Below are 22659 nucleotides of genomic sequence, written 5' to 3'. Positions count from 1 at the left end.
TCATAGGAGAGACAGGGACCTGCTCTGCCTCCATCCGTGGCTCAGCGCCAGCCCTCGAACCCTGTTATTGCCTAGCCTTCCTCACCCTGCTCCAGGCCAGGGCCAGGGCTCCCCCCTGCCGGCCTCAGCGCTGCACACGGCAGCAATGACAGGCGAGACCAGTGTATAAAGACACCCCTTTCTGGGCAGAGGCCAGAATAACAGGCACCCTGCCATCTCTTCCCTGTTCCCCCCTGGAGCTATGAACATGGAGGGCACTGGCAGTGGCAGGCTCCAGGGGGGAAGCACAGACAGCCCTCAGCAATCGCTGCCGGGAGCCGAGATGACCACCAATTTTACCACAGCAGAAAGGGATGGGAACGCTGCAGAACAAGGGAGGACACCCCCTTCCCCGTGCCAGAGCCCCCAGCCTCTGCTCAGGCTGGACCCTGCACCAGCCCCATCTTGCAGGAGCAGCTCATGCCAGGAGCAGCCCTGGCACGCCAAGGGTGCTGCAGGGTCAGAGGTGCTGGGCTCTCTTGCACAAGCCCAGCTCAACTGGCTGCCAGAACCACAGCCAGAGGAGGCGTGAGCCAGGGGCTGTCATCATAGCATCACCATTTCCCCCAGGCCCCGGAGGAGCCGCCCAGGGACAGGGAAGGTCCTTCCCTGCTGCAGCCTGGAGTGGGAGAAGAGGGGCCGGGCAGAAGTGCTAGCATGCCCAAGGAAAGCACAGAGCTGAGCCTGTGGTGACACGGGGCGCCAGGGCTCCTGCCATACCACAGAAGGCAGACAAGGTGTATCGTGGCGCCTGGTTTATTAGTGTCCGTGCAGCTGCCCCTACTACTGATCCACATTCTTGACACGCAGGACGACAGGCACCGAGGTGCAGGGGATCATGCCCAAGTCCGTGATGACCAGATCCACCAGGTCAGGCGGTGTCACGTCATAGACCAGGTTGAGGAGGCGCAAGGACTTGTTCTCTGCCCAGCCACCCAGCTGGGCCTGGCCCTTCCGGAGCACGATCAGGTCATCGGGGTCATCTGCGGAGAGAGGAGCAGCCAGCAGGATCAGGGAGAGGGACAGCACCTGTCCATCCTGCCCTGCTGCCTGCCAGGCCCAATGGCCACCCTTCCTGAGAGTGGTGGCCCCTCAGCCAGGAAGGGGAATGGCAGGGCAGATCAGTCCGTCCTGGCCAGCAGCGGGAAGAGGGAGCAGGTCCCAGGTGAGAGGAAGGGGACAGAAGCTTTACCCAGCTCATTGGAGACAAAAGAGTCCGTCTGCACTCGCTCGCAGAACTTGTAGGTCTCGCAGCACACCAGGACAGGCACGTTGTAGGCCTTGGAGACCAGCGCTATCTGGGACGTACCCACCCGGGACATGACAGAGCCATTGGCCAGGAGTGCATGGGCTCCCAGCAGCACTTTGGACACCTGTTAGGGAAGCGCAGGGATCTGTTAGCACATTTTATCATGCTGCAGCCTCCCCCATGCCCACCACCGCCCTTGGCACAGCCCCGCTCTGCTCCTCACCTCAGGCAGCACGTAAGAAATGGCGTTGATCATCACATAGGTGCAGTGAATGCCCTTACGCACCAGCCGACGCAGCGTCTCCCGGCCTTCTAGCCGCGGCCGGCTGTCCACCACAATCACACGGAAGGCCCGGCCCTTCTTCACGTGGGCATCGCACAGTGTGCGGTTCACAAGGGAAGAGCTGATGGACACCAGTTAGGAGGCTGCCCCGTCCCGCCAGGCCAGGCTCTCACCTCGCCCACGCGGCTGCCCCAGCCACCCCGTGCTGACACTGCACGCTGCCAGCATTGCCCAGAAACGCAGCCCAGTGCCAGGAGATTTTCCTTGGCGCTGGTTCCAGTGCGGGACTCATCAGGTGCCAGCCGGGCAGGAGGTTTCCTGAGCGTTAGCATGGGGGCTCGCCCAGGGGACAGCCCTGACAGGCACCTGATGGCAGGGGCTGGCTGCCAGCAGCTGTGGCAGAGCAGGCACTGCCAGGTGCCAGCTGCCATGGCAGGTCCCTGGGCACATCCAGCCCAAACAGAGCAATGTCTCTCTTACCCACGGCGGGAGTTGGGCTCCCACCGAGACCCTGATGGGCTAGTGCTGCCTGGAGATGAGTCCAGGCAGAGCTGACATCCACCCTCACCGTTGCAAGTGCTGACCTTTCCAGACACCCTCCTGCTACGCTCGCTTCCAGGGCCCCCTCTCCCTGTCTCTGCACAGAGAATCACCCCCTGGGAAAAGTGATGTCTCAGCCCTCCCTGGAAGCAGCACTGACCTCCACCTGTCCGTGACCACAGCGAGGGACTCCCCCTCCAAACCTTCTCCAAGTTTCCCTCTCATAATGCTCCAGGCCCGCACTGGCCTCCTGCCCCTGCTCCTTCCTCCGCCGATCACCCAGGAGGCACATCACATCTGGACTCTTTTGCCACAGTAGACTCTGGCTCCTTTTCCCACCTCTACTTTCTGGGACACAGTCCCTCGAAGGAAGAACGAGCTTCCATATTTTTGCTTCCTGACATTTGACTTTGCTGCAGTTTGTTTAAAATGCCAGTAAACTGCCACGGCTGCCCTGTAAGTGCCCTGTATTGAAGCAGCAGTGAATCTGGGTTTCTTGAAACACTTAACTCCGGACACATGCAAACAGAAGACAGCGCTGAGCCCTGAACAGGAACAGCAAAGTCTCACGGACAAGCCTTTGGTACAGGCTTTGCTGATGGCAATGGCTTTAGGCCTCTGTCAGGCACTTCTCGGCCCAGTCAAGGCATTGCCCACCACTATAATGTTACAGGCTGGTGGGTCTGGGAGTCTGGGTTAGTCAAAATGGCAGGCAGTGCAAACTCAGGCATTCACAAACTGAGTTTGAGGCGCTAACACAACTACATTAATCGGTATAGGCTGGTATAAGGCTACTTGATCAGACCCTCCTGTTCGTTCCTCTAATGAGTCCAAGGGCTCCAATGCTTCCAGCATCTAGCCTGTCCCAGCGTTCGGAGAAATTGGAAACGACATTGGCAGGACACAGCCCTCCGCAATGGGGCCCTCCAGGAATGCCTGCTCGCAGCCAGGCCTGCCAACACCGTCCACTGCGCTCCGCAGACAGTTTAGCATTCCCCTTGGCAGCTGCCAGGCAGAAAGTGCTCTGTCACCACCTCATGACTTGAGCTCATCAGCCTGCCCATCTCCCAGGACACGACAAGAGTCCTAATGAGCTCTCTGCTTTTTCTAAAGCACTAACAATACATCCACGTCCAGTTAGCAAGTGCTGATGCCAGGGCCATGCTCTGCTCTGTCCTGACACCTTCATGCATCCACTATTCTGTCCTGCCCTGCTGGTCATAAACTTCTCCCTTGTGCCTTTATTTACCAGCTCCCCACCACAGTCAAGTTCTGGCTGGCACCCCCTGACTGCCCCCTCCCTGCTTGTTTTATTTCTAGGTGGACCCAGAGCCGCAAGCCCTCCCTCCCCCTTGGGCAAAGCTGACTTTCCCACCCTTGAAAAACTGCTTTTGCAAGAGCTTCCCATGTTCACTCAACTGCTCCCTTTCCTTTTTCCACCCACTGGCCTGGCTGCCCTGGCTCTCCTCTTACCATCCATACACCAGGATGACATCGTTGTCATTTATCTTCTCAAAGGCAGACCGTGAAATGGCTTCAGCTGCCAAAAGAATCTTCTCCCGCAGATATTTGTCGATAGCATCCTGCAGCTTCTCCTTCGCCTGGGGAGACAGTGCCATCACGTACAGCACGGCCTTGCCACACCGCAGACACTCTGTTGTCCCTTGCAGCCTGGCAGGACTGCGGACTCAGCTCTGCTTGCAAGTGGAGAGCCCTGCCCTACTCCCAACCAGCCTGCTTGCTGAATAGTACCTTCCCCTGGGACAGGGGCTCTGCAGGACACACAGGGCCACTTCTGTCCCAGCACAAGCCTCTCAGCAGACCATGGTGCCTCACCACACGTTTGAGCTGCCATCAGGCCCTCCCCAGCTCTGCTCGTTATCTCCCCCGCATCTCCTGGGTCAGTCTCTCTGGTCATCCCATGGATATTTTACTGCTCAGACTCTCCAGCCTGACTCCTCTCAGCCCACTAGCCACGCAGCCTCAGGGGTCCTCCTGACATACACCACCACCCTGCCCCTTGCTCCGCAGCCAATGGGCTCCTGTGGAGCTTTTTGCATGGGACGTAGCTGAGCACTGTGACTTTACTGATGCTGTCAAACAATGCTCTCACAGGCAGTCCTGGTGGGCAAGGGCAGCTCATGGTGCACAGTTGCTGTGGCCTTTGTGGCTTTCCTGCAGTGCACAGCACCAGCTGGACCAGCCTGCAAGTCCTCCAGCCGCTCAAGAGTCACTTCTCAATGCAGGTGCAATGCTGGTTGCTGGCCAGGCCTGTGGTGCAGTGCTGTGTTCACCAAGACCACGTGTGCCTGCTGCAGCTTCTCCCATTTTACGTCCCTGCTCCTGACAAGCTCCAGTCCTACCAGCCCAGTGACACTAACAGCCCAGCATTTGCTGTGGTGCACCCCAGCCCCTTTGGGTCCTGCTGGGCTATGCCTGCTGGCAGAGGGGAAGCAGGTCTGGCCGCAGTCCCCGCTTAAGCCGTGGCTGGTGACACTGATGGCCAAGTCTTCTAGCTTCACTGCAGCACTGGTCCCAGTCTGCATCCCACCACCTCTCCCTGCTTAGCCTGTGCCAGGGCTGTCCCTCCATCCTGGTGCCTGCAGCCAGAGGGCTGGAGCCTGCTGCTTGTGTGAGGCCACTCACCTCCTCCTCTCTCAGGGTGTCGGGTAGGCATGAAATCTCCTTCTTGAGGAACTTAATGGCATTGCCCATGCTGGCTGAGAGGGGCCGGCACTGGTTCAGGAAGCTGCAGAGAGGAAATGGGCTTAGCTCCAGAGCAGCCTGGAGGGCAGGGACAAGAAGAGGGAGGGTGCAGCTGGGCTGGGGATGTTGGGCAGGGAGGCAGAACCCAGAGCCCCAGGAAATTCAGCCCAAATTTGGGTGGACACCAACCCGGAGAGGTGACCGATGGACCACACTCAGTGGAGCTTCAGTCCCTCTGCTCTGGCACCGGGAGCCCTCACCTGATGTGTGGCTTCAGCTTGGCCACCAGGTCCCGTGACAGCTCCTCGTTGGGGGGAGTTGAGTAATCCCGGATCAGCTGAGACAAGAAGGAAGAGAGCATGAATTCAGGGCACCTGCCCCTTCTGGCCAGGCACTGCACACGACCACCCTCACCCAGGAGGCTGCAGACCAGGCACAAGCGTGTACCGCAACAGCTTGACGTGCTTTCACAGGGAGGGCAAAGCGGTGCTCCATGAACTCAAATCTGCAGTGTCAGCACCAGAACAGGATACCAGCAGTGCCCAGCCCTGGGCATGGTTAAAAGGAAGAGGCTGAAGATGACTGAGCACAGATACAGCCCCAGTAGTCAGGGAACAGAAAGGGATGCCTGCGCCTGGTGCAATGCCCTTGCTGCCTGGTGGGCAGGGGTAGCTGCTCGCATACCTGTTTGAAGACTTCCAGCAGGGCGATGCAACGGGCATTGGAGCCATTGATGATGCCCTGGGAGTACTGGAGGCCAAGGCGCACCACAGCCGGGTGAATTACCATGGAGGGGATGCTGCAGGGACAAACGTGAGAGAGCTGTCAGCACTGGCCCTCTACAGCCCAGGAACAACCAACCCATTACCAGGTTCCCAGCCAAACAATCTGAGGGACAGCCCAAGGAGGGAGCTGTCAGTCCAGCCCCTACTTGCTCTGTGACCTGAGGAGTCAGGCTAACCCCACAGCCCTTTCTCCTGTGGCCCTGTACTGCCCGAGGGCAGCTCTCCTCACCCCACAGGCAGGACATCCAGTTGCCCCTGCTGCCACTCCTCAAAGCAAGTGAAGGGGTCCCCCTCCACCCCATCAAGCCTATCTCACATGCAGAACCAGGACACTCCTTCACTAGGGCCATTTTGCAGGCAGGCCAGCTGAAGCAGAGCCAAATGATTGCCAGGGGCCTGGGCTAGGGAGGCCACATACCTCATCTGCTGTGTCAGTGGCTTCTTCCGGCTGTACTGGTGCAAGTGGGAGAACAGGTTGACCTTGGTGCCATAGTCCTGCCTCAGAGGTACCTGCAGCCGAAGAGTGTTGATGATGGCTTACCAAAGGCTGCCATACAGCCCTGCTCACTCCAGCACCACGAATCACACCCAGCACTCACTCGTGGCACACCAGAGAGCAGGCCCTAGTGCCACCACATATGCAGCCTGACCCCACCATACGCACCACAGCACGGCTGCTCTGTAGCATGCAGCCTGTTACCCAGCCCTCTTCCTACCTGCTGCCGCTCCAGCTTCTTGGCCAGTTTCCTCTGGGCAGCAGGGTCATCCACCTGCACATGCTCCGGCAGCCGTTTTACCACTGTGAGGATAGTGGGGAGGGCAGTGTGAGGCAGTACCACCCTGGTGCAGCCCCCGGCCCGGCCACGGTGCCCCAAGACTCAGGAAATGCACGGCAGGGCAGTGGCACCAGGGCACCATGGAAGGATCGGGTGGGCAGCCCCTGCAGGTGCCTGCCCCAGCCCCCTCCCTCCCTGCTCACCCACCCACCCTCTGGTGACGACAGCTTTACCGGATTGAGGCTCGGTGGGTGTCAGCCTAGGCTTGGCTGTTGTGGCTGCCTGGCTCAGCTCTGCTTTCTTGGCCTGCTTCTGGGCCCGCTCAGCCTCCTGCTTGGCCCGCCGCTCTGCTCGCAGCTCAGCTTTGCTCTTGCCCCCTGCGGGCTTCTCACCATCATTGGGGCCATCAGCCAAGGCTGGGAGGGATGTGGGGTGAGCAGCTACTGCAGGAGACAGAAGGGAGAAGTCTGTGCCCAGCCTCCGTCACCAGGAGATGTAGCCCAGTGGGGCAGCCCGTGGCAGGGAGACCCTCCTCTGTGCAAGGGTCTGCCTTTGGAGGGGCAGGTGGGACTAAGCCCCACATTCTCCAGCACCTCGCCCTCCGCACAGCTGACATGGGGACCACCAGGCCAACCCTGTATTCAGGTGGGGAGGGGACTGGCCTCTCTAGATCTCAGTCCCTGCAAGGTGCCAGGACTCAGGTGTAGAGAGGTGGGACACCCCAGAGGTCCCACCACAGCCTGCCCTAACTGGAGAATGCTCCTGGCTCAGGGCTGTTCCAGCCTGAGGGGTGTTCCCAGCTCGGGAGAGCACCGGGGCCTCGAAATGGGGCTGCCCCTGTTCGCGTTGCTGGGGAGGTCTGCCACTGGGCCCTCCAGGCTTGGGGGCTGCCTCGGGGGGAAGGAGGGCCTCACCCCGGGGCTGCCCTAGGTCAGAGGGCGTCCCCAGCTCCGGGGGCTCGGCCGCCGGCCCCTTCTCGCTCCTCTTCTTCTTCTTCTGCTGCTTCTTCTCCTTCCGCAGCTGCAGCTTCTCCTCCCGGGAGAGCTCCGGGGCCTGCGGGCACAGACCGTCAGGCAGCCTCCGTCCCCCACGCTGGTCCCCGGCCCGGCCCCCAGCCCCACGCCGGTCCCCGGCCCTGCTCACCTGCGCTCCCGCCGGCACCGGCGCGGCTGCTTCGGGGCCCGCACCTGGAACGAGGGGAAGCGTGAGAAGGGGCGTGAGAAGGGCCGGGAGCAGGGCCGGGAGCAGGGCCGGGGCCGGACCCGGCCGGCACCGGCTACGGGGAACGGGGAGAGGCCGGTAGGGGGAGGCCGGGTGGGTGCCACGCAGCGGGGCAGGAGCAGAACCCCAGCCGGTGCCGCGAGGCGGGTCCCGCCGCCCACCGAGGGCCCGTCCCGTCCCGGCGCGGCCCTGCACTCACCGCCCGGTGCGGCTCGCTCCGCCATGGCGCCTGCCCGGCCCACAGTGCCCCCTGCCGGCCGGAGGGCGGTGCCGCCCGCGGGCTCTGCGTGACCTGTCATGACGTCAGCGGCCCTCGGCATGATGCGCGGTGACGCCACTCCGTGGACGGGATGGGGGCCGTTTCCTTTCCCGGGGTGTCCCTCCCCGCGCCGCCCGCTCCCAGCGCGGCCGGGAGCCCCGGGCCCTCCCCGCCAGCTGGCGGGCAGCCCGCCCAGCGCCCCGGGCCCTGCTCCCCCGGGGTCCCCGTGGCCGGGGTCCGTCCCGCTCCGGGCCCGCGCTCAGCACCGGGTGCGGTGGGGCAGGACTGCGGCACGGCTGGGTGTCGCTAGGATGTTGCCGGGCGCCCCAGCGGGGGCCCGCACTGGGCACGGGGCTGCCCCGGGGCTGCGGCGGAGTCCCGGGGGGGGGGGGTGTCACAGGGACGGGCAGGCCCAGCCGCCGGGGGCCGTGCGGCTCCCCGCCGGTTCGCCCCGACGCCGGGCCTGCGGGCGGTGGAGCGGAGCGGGGCGGGGCGGAGCGGAGCGGGGCGGGGCGGGGCGGGGCGGGGCGGGCGGCCGTGCCGGCCCCGGCGGGCGGTTCCGCCGGCCGCGCCATCGCGGGGGCCCCGCGGGGCGGCGCCGGGGAGCGCCCGGCCCGACATGGCGGCGCGCGGCAGGTAGCGGGGGCGCGCGACCTGGCACGGCCCAGCATCGGCCCCGCCATGCACTTCTCCATCCCCGAGACCGAGACCCGCACCGGCGACGGCGGCGCCGCCTACGTGGTGAGCGGGGCCGGAGAGGAGCGGAGCTGTCCCGCGGTGCGGAGCGAGGCGGTGCGGCCCCGCGGCCCGGTTCCGGCGGGCGCCGCGGCGGCAGCGCCCAGCGGGGCCTGGTCCGGGTCCGAGTCCGTTGTCCCGGGGCGGGCGCTGTCCCCGCCCCGCCCGCCCGGTGGGGCCGCGCGGGCCCGCAGCCCCGGCGGCGGTCGCGGGCGGCCTGGGCGGGCCGGGACCGGCACTGGGGCCGGACGAGGCGGGCAGCCCCCGGCCTGCCGGCCGCCATCCCCAGCCAGCGTCCCGCTCCCGGGCCGGGCGGGCATAGGGCTGCGCCGCGGGGCCGGGCCCTGCGGCCCAGGCTGGCCCCCGGCGGGCTCGGGGGGTCCCTGGGGTGCGGCCCCGCGGGCGCTGCTTGGAGGGTGCCCGGACCTTGCCCTGTGCCGCGGGGGGCGGCTGGCCCGGTGCACTGCGGGTGGGGGGTGGACAGCGGGCAGGGGTAAGGACAGCAGGCAGGGACTCGCTGCAGGCAGGGGAGAGGACAGCAGCAGGGGCTCGCTGCGGGCAGGGGCTCCGTCCCATTCCCGGGGCCCGGCTCATCCTGGCCCCCCAGCCCGTCCATCCGTCCTAGCTTCCTGTTTTGCTCGAAGCACCGTGTACGCCCTCCGGCTTGGCAGCTCCTCCAGGGGCGAGTCCCCAGAGCACCCAGAGGGACGCTGCTGCGGGGCGGTGGCCCGACGGCTCCCCGGGTGCCGAGAGCTCCTTCCCCAGCGGGACCGGCAGTGGCAGCGCTGCCTGCAGATCAGGGTCTCGCTGCGTGGAGGTGGTGTTGCAGCCGCAGGGGCTGGGTCCAGGCCTGCACTCCCCTCTGCTCCCAGCTCGGGGCAAGGGCAGGCTGCTCTGGGCTCCACGGCCCCTTCGGCTCTGGCCCTGCAGGAAGCTCCATGCTCCGGGCAGCCTGCTTCTCCGTGCCTGCTGCCATGGGGACTCCTCGCCTGCCCCCTTTGCTGAGATCCCTCTCTGAGGGATCTCCCTGGTCCTCTCAGAAGCACAAGGTGGTGTGTCAGGGACACGGATGGCAGTCGTGAGCTGTGGGAAGGACTGTGAAGGGACCTGGTGATCCACAGGCAGCTGCGGTCGCACAAGGGCTGGAGGAGCAAGTGCCCAAGGTGTGTTCGGCCCTGTGCTTACCCCTGCACTTTGCCCTCAGGTGCTGTGTTGGCTCCTTGGGTGGGGGAATACCTCATCCCCAGTGTCAGAGGAGAGCTCGTTTGCAGCCCTGGGTGTGGGCAGGAGCTGGTGACCCTGTGGAGAGCCTTGCCAGCGTGGGCCCATGCGCTGACACTGGGCAAGTGTGAGTGCTGCCTGGGCCACCCAGCATCTTTTGTGGTCTCCTGGGCCGTCCGCAGGGACCCTGAGCAACAGGGCTGTTGCCTTTGGATTGGAAGATGGTGTGAGAAGCCAGTGTGAGATCCAGCATGTACAGGGCCAGCGTGGCCTGGACAGGTGCCTCTGCTGACCCCAGGCAGCCCCAGCTTTCAGGGGCAGGAGGACACTTGGGGCTTCCAGGGAGCAAAACAGCCACGGGATGTACTTGCCTGGGCTGCGATTGCCAGCTGGAGGCATGTCTCCAGCCCCCACGGTGCGGTCCTCCCGCCCTCCCAAACACCATTCTGGGGATGGCAGGACCTGCTCCAGCACAGAGGGGAGAGCACTGTCCCCTGGGAGGATGCTGCCTGTGACAAGGTGCCTGGGAGTTGGGGTGTGGAGTTGTTGGGCCCTGTGTGCTGTGCAGCCGTAGCCATGCTTTGCCTGTGGTGTCAGCGGGGAGCTGAGCCAGGATGGGGCTGCAGGGCAGAGGGGACACCGGGGGCAGCAGCTAGGGACCAGCTCTGTGGTGTTGTAGAAAAAGTTAGTCAAAACTTAGCACTAGCATGCGTAATTTCCATAACAGTGGGATCCCCTGCAGCAGCAGTCGCCTCCCTGTCTCTGTAGGGCTCCCCCTGAGCTGTGGAGCAGGTGAGCCCCAGCTGGGTTGGTGCCTGCTGGGGTAGAACTGTCCCAGAGCGGTTCCAGCCTCTCCCCTGGCCCAGGGGGCATGGGGTGGGGGCATGTCCTGCTGGGCTCTCTGCAGCAACCCTTACACTTTCAAGCAACCAGTGCCCCAGTAGTTCTGGGGTATGTTGTGGTGGCCCCAGGGCAGGCAGGCAGCACACGAGGAAGGAATCCCCTTCCGTGTGGCTAGGGCTGGCCGTGGCCATGCACCCCAGGAGGCGGTGGAGTGAGCCCAGGCCACGGGGCTTTGGCAGTGGGGACATCCTGGCCATGCAGCTCTCCATGGCTGGATGCCAGGCTCCCACTCCGCTGGCCTGAGCGCAGCCTGGGTCGCTGTGCTGGCCACCACATCACTGTACTCGGTCCTCCGAATGTGTCATGGGGCCTGCAGAATGGAGGGAGAGCAGCCGCTGGCTGCCTCCTCTCCTTGCTGCGGGGAGTGGGGAGGGATGTCCTTGCCCGCTGACTTGGGGACACCCATGTCCACGGGGCTGCAGTGTGGCTCTGTACTCTCCCTGTGGCTGGGCAGCTGCAGGGTTACTCCTTCCTGGTGTCCATCGGACACGTCCCCTGGATGCGCTTGTGCAAAACTTCCTGAGCAGTTTTGACCATATCCACTGGGCTGGAGGTCTGCACCGACGTTGATGCGCCTTCAGAGGAGCAGCACCCAGAAACCTTTCAGTGCTGTTATTGTACTTACCTGTGTGAGTCCTGGGTGTTTGATCCATCCTCACTTGCTAATGCATAGCCCTTGACTGCTGACAGCAGCCCCTCCTGGTCCTGGCTGTGCTGGGGGCTGTGGTTATGCCTGCCTGGGGCTGCTTGTTGCATGCATTGGCCTCCATGGGCAGCCTCAGGGTGCATGGGCCCTGCCCCTCTCCAGGCTGCTGGGGGTGCTGCCCCTGAGAGCTGGAGAGGGCCCCGGCCCTGCAAGGAAAGCACTGCAGAGCTGTGTGCTCCAGGGCAGCGCCTGGAGGGGGTCCAGGCGGCGGGCAGCATGCTGCCGGGATCGATGCCTCTGGGCTGGGGCCAGTGCCTGCAAGGCAAACCCAGCTCCTGCAGCAGTGTCCAGCCTGGCAGGGGGCATGCGAGGGTGCCGGTGGGTCCCGGTGCTTCCCAGGGCAGGGGCTGAGTTCTGCTGACAGGAGGGGAGGGCTGGGGGTGCCCCATCTGCCCCTTGTCAGGGTCCTCAGGAGCCTCGCCTCTTCCTGGGCTGCAGTGGGGCTGGGCCCTGCAGGGGCTTCTCCCTGGGGTGGCCCGTGTGCCCTGAGCTTGGCAGGCCCCAGGGCCCCTCCATCCAGCAGGTGCTGGGATCTGATTGGTGTCTCTCCCTGCAGGCCTACAACATCCATGTGAACGGGGTGTTGCACTGCCGAGTGCGTTACAGCCAGCTCCTGGGGCTGCACGAGCAGGTAGGAAGCCATCCCCAGTGGCGGTGGGAGCTGCTGCTGACCGGCCCCCCTCCCGCGGGGCAGCGCTACAGTGCCCACTGCACTCCTGGCAGACAGGGTGCTGGGCCCTGTGGGCTGCCGTTGGGTGCTGCAGGAAGGCACCGCGTGCTGCTGGAGAGCTGCAGTGTCAGGCACTGTGCTGGCTGCGGCAGGTGTGTGCTGCCCAGTGCTGCCTGCGGGGCCGGCCAGGGTGTCGTTTTCTGTTCCTTGGCATCGGGTGCAGGCCTCCTCTCCTGCTCTGTGATGTCCCGGCTGGGTTCTTGCAAACTGCTGGCTGCCCATTTGGATGAGGAACACTGGCGAGCTCTCCGCTCCCCTTGCCAGGGCCCTGGAAATCAGCTGGGGTGGGAGGTCAGAACAGCCACCATCTCCCTGGAGGCTCTCGCAGCACTCTGCTCTCTTCCCAGTTAAGGAAGGAGTATGGCGCTAATGTGGTCCCAGCCTTTCCCCCAAAGAAGATCTTCACACTCACCCCGGCAGAGGTAGAGCAACGACGGGAACAGCTGGAGAAATACATGCAGGCTGGTAAGCTGGGTCTGCCCCGTGCTGTGGCTTAGGGCCAGCTGTGCCCTACTTGGTTGTTCAGGGCACCGGGGCACTGCCCACATCTTCCTTCCGACACTGCTCTGTTTGCTGTGGCCCATCTTGATACTGCTCTGATATTAGCTGGCCTTGTCCACTGGATGTCAGCTCCTCCGTCCCAGCCCCTTTCTCTTCCCTGCGCTGGCAGAGGTGGAGACCTGCTGGTGCCTCCACCTGCGGGGAGTCCATGGCTGCCCATGTGCACACCCTACACGCAGTGCACGCTTAGTCTGGGTGCAAACTCTGAGGGGCTGCAGAGTGGACGGGCATTGGTGTGGGTCCCTGCCCCTTCCCACGTAACGCCTGACTCCTTGCTTGTCTTGCACCCCCAGTGCGGCAGGACCCGACGCTGGGAGGCAGTGAGACCTTCAACAGCTTCCTGCGCAAGGCCCAGCAGGTGAGGGGGCAGGAGCCGCTGGATGTGGTGGGCTGCTGGGGCAGCCTGTGTGGGGGTGAGTGCCGACCGCCAGGGCCAGGCGGTGCGTGCCGGGGCCCTCAGACTGCAGGGCAGTCTGAGCGGCGTGAGGGTGGTTGGCAGCGGGGAGGGGCCAGGGTGCCAATCCTGTTTCTCTCTCCAGGAGACGCAGCAGATACCCACAGAGGAGGTGGTGCTGGAAGTGCTGCTCTCTAATGGCCAGAAGGTCAAGGTCACCATCCTTACCTCGGACCAGACAGAGGATGTTCTTGAGGTGCCAAAGCTCTTGTGCTGGGCAGGACCAGCTCCTCCTGCTGAGTTCTGTGGTTTCCCACACATACAGGAGTTCCCTCAGCCTGGCAGCCCCCTGGCCCTCCCTGCCCCATCCCTACCCCAAAGCAGGGTTGTCTTGGGGGGCTGAAGAGCAGTGGAGCTGGAAGGGGTGTGCTGATGTGCTCGTGCCCCTCTCCGGGACCAGACTGATGTTGGGAAGCCCCCAGCTGTTTTATGGTAGCGATGATCTCCTGGGCCCCACTTGTCCACTTGCCCCCCCTGCTGTGGCCCCCAGCGCAGCAGCCTTCCTGCTGTTGAGAGGCCCCAGAATGCATACAGGCTGGATCCTGCCGCGGGGTAAGGACGTAGAAGTGCTGCATCTCTGCAGGAAGTGGTGACCTCCTGCTCTCGCTCCCAGGCTGTGGCCTCCAAACTGGATCTGCCAGATGACCTGGTCGGCTACTTCAGCCTCTTCCTAGTGAGAGAGACCAAGGATGGAGCTTTCTCCTGTGAGTAGAGCATGCTGGAGCCCCACGAGGGCTGTGGTGGGACGTCTGCCCTGCCCCGGAGCGAGAGCTGTATGCTTGGACCAGATGGCCCTGCCCTGGGTGGGGGGGATCCAGCAGGCTCCCCCAGGGCACCCTGGCTGGCAGGGGTCCGGTGGGCTCCTGCTGCCCTGAGCCGCTGGTGAGCTGCTGTTTCCCTGCAGTCGTGCGGAAGCTGCAGGAGTTTGAGCTGCCGTATGTGTCTGTCACCAGCCTGCACAACCCCGAGTTCAGGATCATCCTGCGCAAGAGGTGAGCGGCAGAGCTGGAGGGGCAGCGACTGCTGGAGCAGTGGGGTGGTGTCCGGGGCTCCCTGCTCTGCAGAGGGAACCCTCCCCTCCTGCCGTTGCCACCCATGGGGTGCTTTGGCTCCCAGGAACACACCTGGGTGTCCCCAGTCATGACACCCGGGGCTGGGCTGCCCTGCTGGGCTTGGCCCCTGTTTCCGCTTTTCCAGACACGGCCCTTCCCGCCTCTGGCAGCTGCTTGAGAGGGGGAGTGGGGCATGGCAACTGATGGTTACTGGGGGAGCTGGCCAGAGAGCGAGCCCGGCACCTTGTCCCAGCATGGGGGGTGTTTTTCTCCCCATTGCTGTTAGTAGCTGGGGAATAGGTTGACCCATGTGATTCCCTTCTAGCTACTGGGACTCCTCCTATGACGATGATGTAATGGAGCATCGTGTGGGGTTGAACTTGCTGTATGCACAGGTGAGGGTTGGTGCGGCCCAGCTGGGTGAGGAGGGGCACCGCACCCCTCAGCTACGGCTGTGCGGGATCTCAGGTGGCTCTGGGCCCAGCTGCTCACCAGCCTCTGCTTCTTGGTAGACGGTGTCGGACATCGAGCATGGATGGATCCTTGTCAACAAGGAACAGCACCGGCAGCTGAAGTCCCTGCAGGAAAAAGTCTCCAAGAAGGAGGTAGGGGAAGGCATGATGCTGTGGCTGGAGCAGCCCCAGCACTGGACTAGCACCGCTCCCGTGTGAATGCGTGGTGCTGAGTTTGTTGCCTGTTCCTGGCCCGGGAGGTGCAGTTGGGAGGGTAGCCATCTGTGCTGAGCTTTCCTGGCTCTGCCCGCAGTTCATCCGCCTGGCACAGACCCTGAAGTACTACGGCTATCTCAAGTTCGACCCCTGCATCACTGACTTCCCTGAGAAGGGATGCCACGTCATTGTCAGTGCTGGCAACAACGAGCTCAACTTCCAGGTGCGGCTGCCGAGCGAGCAGATCAAGGAAGGCAGCTTCAAGGTCACGCGCATGCGGTGCTGGCGGGTCACATCCTCGGTGAGTGCCACTTGCCTGTGGGGCCCTGGGGAACAGGGAGGGCTCTGTGGGGTCTGGTGGGACCTGGCTGTGCTGGGCTGCTCTGGCAGCTCTCCCTGGGAAAAGTGCTGGCTGTGTTGCCTGCTTCCAGCCCAGCTGGTCTGGGGAGGGTCTGAGTTGTGCTTTGGGGCTGAGGGAGTCATTGGTGTGAGGACATTTGAGGGGGCCACTGCTGTGAGGGGACCTGACAGTGGTGGAAGGCCAATGGGAGCTGGGCAGGGTGTCCAGCACCGGGCTGGGGGCTGCCCTCTGTCAGCCCAGGGGCCTGGGAAGGTGGCCGCTTTCCCTCCAGAGGCTCCCAGCCTCAGCATGTGGCCTTGCAGGTGCCGATGAGCAATGGTCCCTCAGGGAGCAGCCCAGGGAAGTCTGAGGTGAAGCTGGAGTTGGCTTTCGAGTATCTAATGAGCAAGGACCGGCTGCAGTGGGTCACCATCACCAGTCCACAGGTAGGGCTGCCTGTGTAGCAGGCCAGCGGTGGACAAGGACGGGAGCGAGGCGGCAGTATGGGCTCGGCATGGTGTGTTGGGAAGGCCGTGGGGTGCGTGGAGCCTCGTGACACCTCTCCCTTGCAGGCCATCATGCTGAGCATCTGCCTGCAGTCCATGGTGGACGAGCTGATGGTGAAAAAGTCTGGAGGCAGCATCCGCAAGGTGAGGGTTGGGGCTGGATGTGTCTCTGGGGTGGGATCCCATCCTGCCCTTGTGACTCCCCAGGGTCTAGGCTGGGGCCTGCTTGCTCTCCTCAGGATGGGGCCAGCTGAAGGATCCCCAGGGGCCATCTTAATCTCTGGAGCTGCCCGTGGGGACCCTGCCGCTGAGCTGAGCTCCTCCCCTGCAGATGTTTCGCCGGCGGGTGAACGGGGCCCTGCGGCGCTCGGATAGCCAGCAAGCTGTGAAATCGCCCCCGCTGCTGGTGAGTAGGACCCTGCGGCCCTGGTAGGGGAGACAAACACGACCATGGGCTTTGCTGTGTGTCGGGTACCAGAGCCCACCACCCCCAGAGGTGCCACTGTCCCCTTGGCAGGGCTGGCGGTGGGGAGGGCTGGGACAAGCCCTGAGGACAAGCCTGAGGGCTGCGGTGCCCCATTCCCATAGCCCTGGGAAGAGAAAAGGGGTCCTGGACCCCTGGGGACTCCCTGGGGGAGGGAAGGAATGGTGGCCTGGACTCATCCTGGGAGGGTGAGTGGTAGCCGAGGGCAGTGAGATGGCAGGTGGTGGGAAGGGTGGGCGGTGTGTCCCACTGCCTCACTGCTGCCTGACGGTGCTGTCCCCGCAGGACTCACCTGATGCCTCCCGGGAGCCAATGGCCAAACTCTCGGTGAGTTGTGTGTGGGCGCACTGGCGCTGTCACCCTCAGACTGAGTGGGGGGGAAGTGGGCGTCCTCCCTAACATCTCCTCTCTCCACAGAGCAAGCTCACCTCTGTCAGCCTGCGAGGGATCAGCCACTCCAGCTCTGCTAATGATGTGGGCGCTAATGACTTCCATGGCAATTACGCCTTTGAGGGCATTGGTGATGAAGATCTGTAGTGCCCCCCTTCCTAGGACAGCACTGGCCTGAGGGCCTTCGCTGAGGAATGTACAACCTGCAGACAGGTTGCAATCAACGTGCCTCTCACCTGCTACATCCACCTTCCCCTGCTCCCCCGGGCTGGGGAGCTCACCCCCAGCCCACCGTTGCCTTTGGGGTGGGGGCAGCTAAACTCCTCCTGCTGCTGGCTCCAGCTGGGAGAGGGCTTGTTCCCAGGGCAGCACCAGCCCAACCTGAGCAGCGTGCCCAGGCTGAGCCCTGGAGCAGTGTCGCGGAGCCTGGCCCAGTGCAGGGGGCAGAGCTGCCCCTTCCCCAGCCAGGAGGGCCTGGCCCGAGCACCCAGCTGTGCAGGAGGGCAGCTGCCCTGGGTGGCTGGGGCAGTGGCTTGGCGGCATCGAGCGGCCCTCATAAGGCTCCATAATGCCAAATTAGTGTTTAGGTTTCTGCTCAGAGACAGACTGCAGTAAACTGTCTCCAGGGGGCTCTGCGCAGAGCCCCCTCTCTAACCCGCTCATAGACTCCAGCGTAATCTAGGCTTGTAACCACGTATCTACTGCTGCTCAGACCGACCAGAGCATTAATGGACAGTAACCGATGTTTACACACTGCAATGATGATTAAAATGGATCCTGATTGGTACTGGGCTGTCTGTTGGGGGGGTAGCCACTGTCCCTCCCCTCCCCGCACACCTTGCCAGCCTCATGCTGTCCTCTCCTGAAGCAGAACGAGGCCCCCAGGAGAATAGCAGATAACAAAACTGACTGTTTAATGCTTTTATACACAATATAAATTACACTGACCGGCATGGCAACAGCCATGGAACCAGTCCTGTTCCCCCCTCCCCCCTTTTCCCCAAACTCCGGCAGAGGAAGGCTCCGACGGCAGGAACTGCCCCCCGGGGGTGCCTGGGGGCACGGCATCACCGCTGCTGGGGCCAGCACCCAAGCTGCCGGTTGTGGCTTCGCCCTGCCCAGGCAGGATAGGGCTGCTGGAGACCCTGGCACACACATGGATCTTGCGTAAGGCAGCCCTGAGCCCCTGTGGAGTCTGCTGCCCGTTCCTCCCCCAGGGAGGGCAGGCGCTGCAGCCGGCAAGTGGCTGGGGTGCCCCAGGGCTGAGGCACCCCGGGCCCGATGCAGGGCCAAGCCCCTGCAGCTGGGCTAAGTGCTGTCTCAGGGCAGGGCCGTGCCCACGGCTGGAGGGGCCAGGAGGGCTTTGGCATTGCGTGGGTTTACCCAGCTCTCAGCCGTGTGGCCGTGGATCTTCTGGTGACGCTTGTAGTTGTCCCAGTGGCCAGTGGTGTAGGGGCAGTCCCGGCACTGGAAGGGCTTCTCACCCGTGTGCCGCAGCATGTGCCGCTTCAGGTTCATGCTCTGGTTGCAGCTGTAGCTGCAGAGGCTGCACTGGAACGGCTTGTCGCCCGAGTGGATGCGCCCGTGACGCTTGAGGTTGGCCAGGTTGCCGCAGGCATAGTCGCAGAGCTGGCACTTGTAGGGCTTCTCGCCCGTGTGCACTCGCTGGTGCCGCTTCAGGTTGTCGAGGTGGGCAGAGGCATAGGGGCAGAGTGGGCAGGCGAACGGCTTCTCCCCACTGTGTGTCTTCATATGCCGTGCCAAGTGGTTGGGGTAGTGGGTGACAAAGGGGCAGAGGCTGCAGGCAAAGCCTTTGTCCCCAGTGCCCTTGCGGGGGCTGGCGCCTGGCTCGGTGCCCAGCACTGCCAGGCTGCAGCGCCCACAGACCTGCTCAGCCAGGCCCTCATCCTGCGCGAACCCGTCGTCCAGCACCAGCCCACACATGCGGCACGTGAAGGGGAAGAGCAGCTCAGGCAGCGCGGCCGCCTCCTCACCCCGCAGCCGAGCGCAGCCGGGCAGGAAGGGGCCATTGCCACTGCCCACATGCAGGCTCAGCTCCGGCAGCAGCGTCTCTGTGGGACAAAAACAAGCAGGGCTGTGAGCAGGGCAGTGCAGCACTAGTGGGACTCAGCTCCACAAAGAGCTCTGGGCTCAGGGGTAATGATGCCCTGGCTGGTGGCACATGGTGCCAGGCCTGGCACAGGTCAATGGCAGGATGTGCACCTTGTCCCTTCCCCAGCCCCAGGACTGTGCCACGGGGCTCCCCCACAGCAGCTCTCCCCTGAACCACCCCCTTTTACCTGGATCCTTGTCCCGCCGGTGCGGCCCCTCGCCTTCGGGCAGGCGGTGACTGAGCATGTGCCGCTTCAGGTTGCGGCTCTGGTTGCAGCGATAGTCACAAGCGGCACACTGGAAGGGCTTGTCCTGACTGTGGACCCGTTCATGGCGTTTGAGGTTGCCCAGGCTGCTGCAGGCGAAGCTGCAGCACGTGCAGCGGTAGGGCTTCTCCCCCGTGTGCGTGCGCAGGTGTCGGGTCAGGTTCACCAGTTGGGCAGAGGCATAGGCACACTGTGGGCACGCGAACGGCTTCTCCCCATTGTGTGTCTTCATGTGGCGCTTGAGGTGGCTGGAGTAGTGGGAGGCGAAGGGGCAGAGCTGGCAGGAGTACACGATGCGCTGGCTGCGGCCCCCCTCGGCACTGGCGCACTGCAGGCAGCTCTGCCCCAGGCTGGCAGCCAGCTGCAGCCCACACTGGCGGCAGGGCAGCGCTGCGGGGCTGGGCTCCCCGCCCTCCTCGGGGTCGCTCTCCACACTGAGCTGCTGGTACCCAGAGGAGCAGTCGTCGTCGCTCAGCGCGTACGCTGGGATGGCGATCTTCCCCACCAGGGTGTCTGCTGAGAAGACCATGGGGATGGGACGGTGTCAGCCCGGCTGGCCCAGGCACAGCCCCTCTGCTTGTGCCACCAGTCCCAGCAGGGCCCATCCCAAGGAGGGGACCGCAGCCAGAAGGGGCCAGGCAGCTGCACCCGCCCTAGCAGCATCCAGAAGCTGGCAGGAGCCCACCACACTGTGCACAGCAGGGTGAGGAGCCTGACAGCCACAACCTGCCCCAACACCCTGCTGCAGGGCCTGTCCTGGGTGCCTTGGGAAACCCTGTCACCTCCGCCCTGCGGCTGGCTGAGCCAGGGAAGCAGCCCGTAGCCAGAACCCTGGTGCCAGGAAGGGCGGGTGGTGAGGGACACGGGGCCGGGCTCAGCTGGTAGGAAGCAGTGGTGGTGGGAAGGTGTTGAGCGCAGCCTGACCCAGGCAGGAGGGCTGGGTGCCCATAAATCTTGCTCCGGGCCCCTCCTCGCTGTGCCGCTGCCCCAGCCCCAGGGATGGCAGCTGGTCCTGCTCCCATGGCCGACACCATGGGGCTCCAACACCAGCCCCCCTCCATCACGCAGGAAAACAGACCTTCCCCAGCCCCACATGGCACTGCTGTCCCATGGCAGTGGGGGGGGACGTCTGTGCCATGCTCTCAGAGGGCAGTTCTGCTTCCTGGCTGGGCACAGACACATCCTCCTGCAGCCCCTGGGGTAGTGCCTGTGCCCCAGGAAGGGATGACAGGAGCAGAGTCCACTGCCCTGCAGCCGCCTCAGGCTGGCCTGCTGGCCCCGTGCCCCACATGTGCCCCCAGGCTGGTGCTTGGAGCCAGAAGAGCAGTGACATGCAGCCGAAGCCTTGCCACTACCAGCCTCAAGCTGTGCCTGGCTGTGCCTAAGCTGGAGCCCTGTGGCCCACGAGACCCACCACCCCGGGAAGCAGCTTGGGCCGTCCCCTTTGCTGCTGCTCACCCAGCTGGGTCCAGCTCCCAGAGGCCCAGGCAGGTGCAGGAGTGAGGCTGCTCCCACACTGCGGGATGGGGCGGTCCCTCCAGCCTCTGGTCCCCTCTCACAAGCACTGCCTGAAGTGCAGACACCAGAATGGGGCATCCTGCGAGGGCCTGGCTATTGCCAGGGGAACCCTCGACCCTACCTCAGGCCCCAGACCGAGGAACTCCCCTGCCTCCTCAGCTCAGGCCCACATCCAGCAGTGCCACAGCATCCCTGGAGCACTGTCCCCTGAGCGTGCCTGTGTCAGTGCTGCCCAGGTAGGACAGTGTGGCCGATGGGGTGAGGATGAGGATGTGGCCGGTGATGGCTCTCCTGACCTCCTCAGTGGGCCCTGAGGTGCCTGGTCCTGCTCCCCAGCTGGGGCTGGCGGCTGGGAGTGAGAAGGAAGGTATTTCTGATGGCAGAAGGTCTGCTGCAGAGAGCGGCTTTCAGCCCTCAGAGAGTCCGGCTCCCAGAGCCGTTGAGCGGGCTTTGTCCTGGCGCTGGGCTCTGTGCAGAGGCTGTGGGGAAGCGCAGCCCTTGGAACAGAACCCCATCTGCCAGGCAGCTGGGACTGTGCCTCAGCACGAGAGCAGGAGCTGTCGGCATGGCCTGGTGCAGCTGCCGAGCATGCAGACCGGAGCACAGCCCTTGCAGACAGCGAGGGGACAGAGCCACTGGGGTCGGGCAGTCCACCATGCCCCCCTCCTCTCGCCATTATGTCCCCACATTATTCACTGCTCGCTGTCAAGGGCAGTGAGTGATGCTTCCACCGGTCCTTGTGAGGCACCTTAACGGAGCTGGAGTGTCATCCACTCCTCTGGCTGCCTCGCGCTGCAAGCTAACCTGGAGCCCGGCGTGCTGCCGGCTGGCCAGCTGCACAAAGGGGCCGGGGGGCCTGTGGGACAGGCGAGTGGCAGGGAACAGAGGCTGGTGGAAAGACAGCCCTGGCCCAGCTCCCCGCAGCCCATGCAATGCCGAGGGGCGGCAGTGGGGCAGGATCCCACAGGACTGAGGCCCCGGCTCCCAGGTGGGCAGCAAAGCCCTGCCCTGGCGGCTTGGGGAACTGGAGGCTCCTGGGCAGAGCAGTGCGGACAGCTCTGGGGATGAGCCCGGTGGCGGCGGGGTGGCCTGCCGGCCCCAGTGTCCCCACGGCCCCAGACCAACTGTGGGGGCGCAGCGTGCCTGGGGGGGCCTTAACGGGAGGGAGCGCTCGAGGGGGTCAGTGCCGGGAATCGGTGCCGGGCGGGCAGAGACCACCAGCACGGCCCCTGCCAGGGGACGGGGCCTCACCCCGCGGGAGGTGATCCGGGAAGGGGAACGCTCCCGGGGACGGAGCAGACACCGGGCGGGACCGCTCCCGGGGAGGGCGGCTGCCGGATGCGGCCAAGCGCGGGGGCCAGTACCGGCAGGGCTGGGCCGCGTCCCCGCCCGGCGGCGCTCCCGGAGCGGGGGCGCCCAGGACGGCCGTCCCCGCGGGGCGCCGCTGCCGGGCCCGGACGGCGGCACGCACCTGGCGGTCCCTTCTCGAAGGCCAGGCCGCGGCCCAGCAACAGGTCGCCGGGCAGCGCCAGCGCCGCTCCCGCCGTCTCCTCGGGGCCGTCCTCGGCGTCCGCTGCAACACACCGAGCGCCGCGGGTCACCGCCGGGCCGCCGCCGCCGCCGCGCCCCGGCCCCGCCGCGCACTCACCCTTCACCGGCTGCGGGTGGCTCTGCTTCCGCCGGGGCATCGTGGCCGGCCCCGGCCCCGGCCCGGCCCCGCCGCCCGCCCGCCCGCGGCCCGCCAGCCGCCCCCGCCAGCCCGGGGCGGCCGCCGCCGCCCCGCCTCGACCGGGCACTTCCGCTTCCGGCCGCTGCGGGGCGGGGCCAGCGCCGGAAGCGGGCGCAGAGCCCCGGAAGCGGACCGAGCACCCGGAAGCGTGCGCGGGATCCGCCGCCGCCGCCGCCGCCCGCTTCGCTCCCGGCACCGCCCCGGCGTCTCCGGCATGCGGCGGGGGGGCCCGGGCCGCGCCGCGGGAGAGGCAGGCGGGGGCTGGGCAGGGCAGGGCCGGGTCCCCTCGGGCGGGAGCGGGGTGCCGGGAGGGGCGAGCTGCCCTCCGCCCTGGCGGGGCGGGCGTCTGTGGGACGGAGGTCTCGGGGGCGGGGCGGTGGGGGCTCCGCCCCTTCCTGGGCATGGGGGAGCGGGGGAGGCGGCGGC

The 22659-nt window shown here is 65.1% G+C and overlaps 3 protein-coding genes across 4 annotated transcripts; 1 reads left to right on the top strand and 2 right to left on the bottom strand.

Moving 5' to 3' along the window:
* Positions 1 to 779: 779 nt before the first annotated feature.
* Positions 780 to 7941, bottom strand: EIF2B4 (eukaryotic translation initiation factor 2B subunit delta). Its single transcript, XM_076332419.1, has 13 exons — positions 7799 to 7941; positions 7522 to 7565; positions 7293 to 7431; positions 6612 to 6821; positions 6319 to 6401; positions 6021 to 6112; positions 5502 to 5616; positions 5078 to 5154; positions 4758 to 4860; positions 3585 to 3712; positions 1512 to 1692; positions 1232 to 1412; positions 780 to 1022 (listed from the first exon to the last, which is right to left on the bottom strand). Exons 1-13 carry the CDS (start codon positions 7917 to 7919, stop codon positions 823 to 825), a joined length of 1674 nt encoding a protein of 557 aa, XP_076188534.1. The 5' UTR covers positions 7920 to 7941; the 3' UTR covers positions 780 to 822.
* A 526-nt stretch (positions 7942 to 8467) lies between these two features.
* SNX17 (sorting nexin 17) lies at positions 8468 to 17395 on the top strand. Of its 2 annotated transcripts, none has more exons than XM_076332418.1 (15): positions 8468 to 8599; positions 11980 to 12054; positions 12501 to 12618; positions 13008 to 13072; positions 13254 to 13364; positions 13782 to 13872; positions 14073 to 14160; positions 14546 to 14615; positions 14733 to 14825; positions 15112 to 15189; positions 15552 to 15674; positions 15801 to 15878; positions 16066 to 16140; positions 16504 to 16545; positions 16636 to 17395. In XM_076332418.1, exons 1-15 carry the CDS (start codon positions 8540 to 8542, stop codon positions 16753 to 16755), a joined length of 1287 nt encoding a protein of 428 aa, XP_076188533.1. In that variant the 5' UTR covers positions 8468 to 8539; the 3' UTR covers positions 16756 to 17395. The 2 variants fall into 2 exon arrangements, with proteins under 2 accessions (XP_076188533.1, XP_076188532.1); XM_076332417.1 differs by having other exon boundaries at positions 14986 to 15189.
* Positions 17396 to 17505: 110 nt separating this feature from the next.
* Positions 17506 to 22192, bottom strand: ZNF513 (zinc finger protein 513). Its single transcript, XM_076332416.1, has 3 exons — positions 21976 to 22192; positions 18909 to 19502; positions 17506 to 18680 (listed from the first exon to the last, which is right to left on the bottom strand). Exons 1-3 carry the CDS (start codon positions 22190 to 22192, stop codon positions 17929 to 17931), a joined length of 1563 nt encoding a protein of 520 aa, XP_076188531.1. The 3' UTR covers positions 17506 to 17928.
* Between the last annotated feature and the right edge of the window lie 467 nt (positions 22193 to 22659).

Source organism: Aptenodytes patagonicus, chromosome 3, assembly GCF_965638725.1.
Source record: "Aptenodytes patagonicus chromosome 3, bAptPat1.pri.cur, whole genome shotgun sequence".
NCBI classification, from domain to species: Eukaryota; Metazoa; Chordata; class Aves; order Sphenisciformes; family Spheniscidae; genus Aptenodytes; species Aptenodytes patagonicus.
Note: the sequence above shows the minus strand (reverse complement) of the source record. Positions and strands in the feature narration are given on the sequence as shown.

Bases quoted from the DNA above. Each gene is read 5' to 3' on its own strand.
- EIF2B4 (XM_076332419.1), bottom strand. From the start codon at position 7,919: ATGCCGAGGGCCGCTGACGTCATGACAGGTCACGCAGAGCCCGCGGGC. The intron at 7,432-7,521 runs GTGAGCAGGGCC...CTGTGCCCGCAG, and splicing joins CGGTGCCGGCGGGAGCGCAG to GCCCCGGAGCTCTCCCGGGA. The intron at 6,402-6,611 runs GTAAAGCTGTCG...CTATCCTCACAG, and splicing joins ACCCACCGAGCCTCAATCCG to TGGTAAAACGGCTGCCGGAG.
- SNX17 (XM_076332417.1), top strand. From the start codon at position 8,540: ATGCACTTCTCCATCCCCGAGACCGAGACCCGCACCGGCGACGGCGGC. The intron at 12,619-13,007 runs GTAAGCTGGGTC...TTGCACCCCCAG, and splicing joins GGAGAAATACATGCAGGCTG to TGCGGCAGGACCCGACGCTG. The intron at 13,873-14,072 runs GTGAGTAGAGCA...GTTTCCCTGCAG, and splicing joins CAAGGATGGAGCTTTCTCCT to TCGTGCGGAAGCTGCAGGAG.
- ZNF513 (XM_076332416.1), bottom strand. From the start codon at position 22,192: ATGCCCCGGCGGAAGCAGAGCCACCCGCAGCCGGTGAAGGGTGAGTGC. The intron at 19,503-21,975 runs GTGCGTGCCGCC...TGGTCTTCTCAG, and splicing joins CTTCGAGAAGGGACCGCCAG to CAGACACCCTGGTGGGGAAG. The intron at 18,681-18,908 runs GTAAAAGGGGGT...TTTGTCCCACAG, and splicing joins CCGGCGGGACAAGGATCCAG to AGACGCTGCTGCCGGAGCTG.